This window comes from Saccostrea cucullata, unplaced genomic scaffold, assembly GCF_032062105.1.
Source record: "Saccostrea cucullata isolate Sc308-1 unplaced genomic scaffold, CSIRO_AGI_Scuc_v1 ctg79, whole genome shotgun sequence".
Classification (NCBI taxonomy): Eukaryota; Metazoa; Mollusca; class Bivalvia; order Ostreida; family Ostreidae; genus Saccostrea; species Saccostrea cuccullata.
In genome coordinates this window covers 514,662-521,264 of record NW_026935853.1, presented here as the reverse complement: position 1 = coordinate 521,264, position 6,603 = coordinate 514,662, and the positions used below count along the sequence as shown (strand labels likewise).

Sequence of the window (6,603 nt, the reverse complement as noted above, 5' to 3'; positions counted from 1 at the left end):
GATAAAGTTGTATCTTTTAAGGACCATTTCAAAAATGGTCTAACGCTTCAAGTACCAAATACAGAATTTTTCTTAGCATTTCATTTTTTAAAGTGAAGAAATATTTAGAAGAAAGATAACTCCTCCTCACCACATACAACATTATGATATTCTGACTAAGGAAGCAACGCTTGATTATATTTTCTAACATTATTGTGATAGGTATGATACTAAGTATTACTTTCATATAAACCTCATATTTTAAATTTTATGTTGTAATAATAAATCGTTGTTCTTTCTTATCTCTGTGTTGAATTTCCCCCATCTGATCTGATAATTTTAAAAGCTAATTTTCAATATTTAATATAGAGCGCAACCTCTGATCTAAAATAGGCAAATAGTAAATGATGGAACTTTTTCTGAAGATATCATTTTTAGATCAGAGCGTGCGCTCATATTATTTTTACTCTCTGAAAGTACTCAGATATATCTGTTTACATTAAAATTTAAGAACGTTGCAATTCCATACAGCCAGTGTTCCAAGAACTGGAGTTTAAAGAGAATTTTTTATTGGAAATAGAAGTACTAAGTCTCTACTTTTTTAATGTCTAAAATGGAACATAAATTGTGAGTCAATAAATTGGTATATCTACAGAGCCTTTTTATGCACAAAGTGAACCGAGCTCTTTATGAATAATCTACATGTAAGCCATTTACATTTTACTTGAGCTTTATTGTAAAACATCTGTTTAAGAAGTCCAAATAACATATAATATACATACCTGAAAGACAAACACTTGATATTGTGTGTGCTATATCATCTTCTAAACGAGACACCTTTAAACAGACAAGAAAAACCTTTTCCTGCAAGTCCACTTCGTTTGCACTTGTTTTCCAAATAAAATCGTATTGTAAAGAATAAACTTCTTTAAACATACATATTATTTTTTTGCATTCACTCTTTCTTGAATTGCACAAGAAATGCAGTATGGGTTTGCCTGGAAAGAATAAGAATTTTTAAGAATAGTTTTCAGCTTTTTTGACTTCATTTAATGACAAAAATGCTTAAACTTCTTTACCTGACTTTTTTGCAGACAAACACATTGACTTACTGCGCTTGGTGGTCTGCTTCTGTGAAATATTTGGAAAATATATTCTCAGTCAATTCAAATGAACTATGTGAATTTCACTTATTTTACAGTACCTACCGAAGAATAATGCGGACTCCATGTTTGCTTATGCATTGGAAAAGAAACTGTCTGACATTTTCGTCTCCGTTCATCTTCAGAATTGTCTAAATACATTTTTGAATTTTTGTTGATTTTGATTGATGGAAAGAAATTCCACATAAAGAAAAAATTACATGAAGAATACATACCACGATCTACAAGTGTCCATTCTTCTACTCCAGACTCTTTCTTTGCGTCCATTGACGATGAAAATATGGTTTGCCCTTGCTGTTTTTGTCTTCTCACCATGTTACATGTATCTAAAAGAATGAATTCATGAGAAAAACAATGATTTTGATCTATGTTTAAATATTTTTTTGTATGAGATTCTATTTTTACAAGAAGAACCTGATTATTCTTAATTAATATATTGATTTTGTTTCACATGATATCTTATTTGTCTATCTATTTATTATCGATTTCAAAATACAAAGACTGCCAGTCATCGTCTTAAGAAAAGAATTATAATCATTTTTTTAAGTTAATAAATAACGATGTTTATTTTGATCAGATAGCTTTAAATATAAACTAATAAAAAATAAAGTATAAAATGATGAAAATATGAATGTTAGATTCTATATCAAAGGCATGTTTGATACCGAAATAAAACAAAAGATTTAACGATAATTAAATTCTCCAAATGTATTTTATGTTTGAATTTTGTAATGACAGAAGAAAAGATTTTTATTATTTTCTCTTCTTTCCTCTCTTTTAAAACATATATGAAAAATTTTAGCCACTTTTTAAAGTTTTTATCAGGAATCTGTAGAAAATATTTAATAATGCTGATCTATGTTGAAAGACTGTGGAATTTCAAAGTAAACCAGAAAATCTGTAATGTATATGGTGGGATGATGTGAAATATCGTTCAGGAGAAAAGTCGATCGGAAGACCACCTGTTGCCCTAGCAACAAAAAAATGGATTTAGTGTGTGAGATATTTACATATGTTCCTTTTTTTAAAAAAATTAACTGTGCATTATACAAAACAACCCTTTTAAGAGTAACCATCCTTGTTACAAATTCTTAACTAAGTACTCGGAAAAAAGGCACAGGAATTTGAACAAATGATATATCCCCATGTAAGAATTTGATTCCCTGTTGTGGCGCCAGCCTAACTTTTGGGGCCATGACATGAAAATCTTGAAACTTTGATACATTTTATGTAATGTACGTAAAATATGCAATATTCCGACCAATCCGTCTATACAAAGGAAAATTTTAATTACTTCATTAAATTTTCACTAATTCACAATGTACGAGGGTTTTCCATAAAATTCATGGACAACCTCCATAATAAGAACTTATTGGTTGTAAATAAAATATAACAATGCCTTAATTTTGATTCAGACTTTACTCGTATTCCTGATTAATTTTGAAACAAATGCAACTATTAAAAATATTAATATCAAGCTTCAAAAAGTTTTTTTCTAATTGAACCCTGAGGTGACGAAGACGTCATTAGTGCAAACTAGCGTTTAAGAAATATTTTTATATTTTTTCATCGTTATCTCCTCTATTGTGTTTTATCGAAAAGACATTTCATATGATTTAGTTTTAAATACGAGTTTAAAGAAACTTCACATGCGATTTAACGTCTGTCAGCATTCAGTACGCCCTCTACTCATATCATAAAAACGCCCATAAAAGTGACCTCGGTTGCCTTCAGGACTTTCATCCAATTACCCTCAAACCTCAAACATCTTTTCAAAGTTGTTTTAAAAGTATAACTGAGCAACTGAATCTGGAACAATTTTTGATTGATTCCTTATCATTAAATTTGAGTGTCCCGATGTTGCTTAGAAAGAGTTTTTACAAAATGTTGTAGCTGCGCTCAGATCCGTTCTTGAAAAATCTGGTACACTTTCAGACAATTCACATAACATATCGATAAATTCTTCTATGAATTCCAGAGGCGTGTGCGAACGATGTCAAAAATATTTTTGTTAAGCTGACTAAAATTACTCTTTACTTTGTCATGATAAAGTTTGTATGATTTTAGCGCGATTTTTATGCAAAAGAAAGGAAAGGAACTTAAGATTCAGATTGTAATATCGTGGTGTTTTTCTACGGCCCTAAATATTATATTGAATGCTTTAAATTTTTACTTAATAATCCAAATAGGAGTAAATTCTAAAAAGAAAGATAACAGATGGAAGTTTTAATTTTTAACGAATGTTTTCGATCTTGTTACTTTAAAGTAGTTCAAGATTTTTTAATCCTTGGTCAATAATTTACACAATGATATTTCATTTCTGTAAATACATATAAGTGAATACCATTCCTTTATAAATAAATAATAAAGTATACATACAAATAATGCTTTATAAACAAAATTAAAAAAAATATTTATTATGTACCTTCTGCAATTTCAAATCCTTTATTTCCAGAAAGAAGTTTTTTCAATTCTTCAATCGAAGTATCATTACCATAAAATTTATTGAAGCATTCACTAAAACGCAAATCTATAACGCTGGAAAATCTGCTGTTGAAAATGGTCGATCTTTTAATGGGCACCCCTTCTTCACAATGATTAATAATAACCAAAATGGTATCTTCTGCTACAGTGAAAAAGAAAAAAATGAAAAATGAACTATTATTAAGAATATTTTATTGATATATGTATCCTTAAGAGGCAGTGCTTATATTTTCAGGGGATCTTATGGCCAACAGTTTGATGAAGATTTGACTGAATTACGAGAATGAGCAATAAAATTTAATTATTAAAGACCTCAGTGTATTAAACATAAATGCATACGTAAAACAAGCAAATTGAAAGAATTGTTGTCGCACACTTTTGTTGTCTTTATGGGTGAAATATCATTATTTATGGAATATTGTATCAAATATGCATGTATTATCATATATGTTATTCAAGAGTTATCACTGAAGTTTCTTTTTTAAAAAAAAATCAGAGCATGCCAGGAAACATCTTATCAAGTGTAATGCACATCTCAATTATGAAAGTTTCTATCTTTTTTTTTCAGAAATTATGAGCATTTTTAAAATTAGCCCTCAAGGTCAAATATCACAAGTTATCAAATGTAATGTTTGTCGATCTTCACAAAGTCTCAATTATGAAAGTCCTAATTCTTTTATTAAAAGCCTTGCCTTGTCTCAAAAATTTATGGCAGAAATTATGAGGAAGTAATTACATTTTTAAAATTAGGTCAAACCTCAAGGTCAAGGTCACAGTGTATTTATAAAGGTCAAAAACATTTAGTAATTATCTTAAAGTTGTTCAACTAAAAATCTACAACTGTGAAATAAATGAAAGTAAATCCCTATATCTTTGTTGGTTGTTTAGAGCATTCAAAAATCAAAACCAAAGTATGGAAGGTTTTTGAAATGTTTAAAAATATAATTAAACACATACATGTAGGTTTATCAAATCTATCAAGGTGAAAGTCACAGGACCAGACTCATTCCTCTTTTACGTCTATGACATTCAATATATAAACAAATTTAAAGTAGACTTGTTTGATTAAAAGAAAAATATCTTACACATTTCATTTTTGTATTATATTTACCGCTTTTGTCCTGTAATAATTGCACTGAACGTTCAATATTGTCTGTATTTAGACAAATTGCTAAATCCGGCACCATTTGCGAGTTTCTGTCAATCCAATGCAACGGAACACCCAATACGTTTTCAATATATTCTTGAAAAACTGGTCCTTGCACTCTATCTTCTGCTATTGCTGAGATGTCATTTGAAGGTTCTGATTTCCCTGTTTTAACCAAAAAATAAAAAAAATTAACATAAATCTTTTAAAACACAATCTAATAAATAAACACAGCTTTATGATGACAAAATCGTCATCAGTGTCACAAAGAAAAATAAAAAAAATATTGAAAAATAAATGTAATAAATTAAATATGTTCGTTTTTGTGAGAGAATGAACTTTCATTCATATCTTTTTTATTGTTAAATCGTTCATTGTTATGTGCATAATATATTCATGATTTGCTTAAAGCTGCATGTAATTTAGTTTTGATAGATTATTTTAAAATTCAGCTTAATACTATCTATCTATTTCTGATAAAGGGTTAACCTTTTGATTACTGTACTCTGCTTACTTGTCTCCCAGTGGTTAGAGCGTCTGTTGTGGTGGCGCGGGATAAGGAATTGATCCTTACATCGCGGGTTCGAATCCACTGCGGCACGTGGAAAACAGTCTTTCGAATGAAACTGTATAAAAAGAGGTTCTTTGTAGCAGCAAATATTGGCACGAAAAGACCCCCACTGCTCACTAGCCTTGGGTGCCGAGTATAGGATTCCACCGGTTAGTGATGGCGTCTCCATTAAACTTTAAAATTCTCGAGAGGATTTTAAATGTAAAACAAACTATGGTAATTTATTTAACAATGTATTTGAAAATTCTATAAACAAGTACCCATTTTGTTCTTTGATACATCACGCTAAGATAAAGGTAATATTTAAGTCAAGAGGTCGACAGAGAAAAAATATATTCTTGTAAGTTTCTGACCTGTAACACGTGACCCAGACATCAATTTCATCCTCACCAAGTCCAAAAAGCAATCAAATACAGTTTTTGCCAATTCATTTTCGATACAAGGAACACTTTCAAAATCATCATGACTGCAAATCAAGTGTGTCCAAAATTTGATTTTACTGTTCATTTTGAATGCTGGACAAGTAGGAGAATTTTCGTGTGGACAAACGACCACCAATATTCGTATTTGATGACCTACAATGCAAAAAACTTAGATCAGATTGAATTTTGACTATTAAAAAATTACGAGATAATTACGGTTAATAGTATTTTATACCTTGCATTTTGTCAAGCGCTTTATTGATATTGTCCTGCAAAGATGTGTCACTGCAAACCACAATTATGTTTGGATCGCATGCTTCAGAGGAATACATCAATTTATTTTCTAAGTACGGATATAAGGAAAAAAATCCATACTTTTTAAAGAAGCTTTTTACTGCCCTTTTTGCAGATGCCTCATTGTTAAAGTAAACAACTTCTATCATATCTAAAAGAAAATTTTATTTCTATAAAATAACTGTAATATGTACAAATCAAAATATGCGATAATATTTCAAAACTTTGAAAATAATTATCTTTACTTTAAAATACGATTACGAGTTTGTACGTGTACAATGCATAGTTAAAAAGTTTAGTAATCTAACGACCAAGCTATATGATAAACGATAAACTTTAACTTTTCTATCGTCAATTTCCCTTACTTATGCAGCAATATACCTTCATCACCTGCATACGGAGTATATATATCTCAGTTGATTCGATACGCAAGAGCATGCTCTACGTATGAACAATTTCTAAAACAAGGTGAATTATTGACAAGCAAGTTGATGAAACAAAAATATCAACAGTCTCGTTTAAAGTCATCATTTCGTAAGTTCT

The 6,603-nt window shown here is 29.7% G+C and overlaps 1 protein-coding gene across 1 annotated transcript; it reads right to left on the bottom strand.

Moving 5' to 3' along the window:
- Positions 1-1,087: 1,087 nt before the first annotated feature.
- LOC134243946 (uncharacterized) lies at positions 1,088-6,008 on the bottom strand. Its single transcript, XM_062726181.1, has 6 exons — positions 6,002-6,008; positions 5,698-5,919; positions 4,738-4,938; positions 3,568-3,768; positions 1,358-1,468; positions 1,088-1,110 (listed from the first exon to the last, which is right to left on the bottom strand). Exons 1-6 carry the CDS (start codon positions 6,006-6,008, stop codon positions 1,088-1,090), a joined length of 765 nt encoding a protein of 254 aa, XP_062582165.1.
- Positions 6,009-6,603: the final 595 nt, after the last annotated feature.

Excerpts from the sequence above, each read along its gene's own strand:
- LOC134243946 (XM_062726181.1), bottom strand. Across the intron at positions 4,939-5,697 it reads GTCTGGGTCACGTGTTACAG|GGAAATCAGAACCTTCAAAT; the intron begins GTCAGAAACTTA and ends TGGTTAAAACAG. Across the intron at positions 1,469-3,567 it reads AGGATTTGAAATTGCAGAAG|ATACATGTAACATGGTGAGA; the intron begins GTACATAATAAA and ends TCATTCTTTTAG.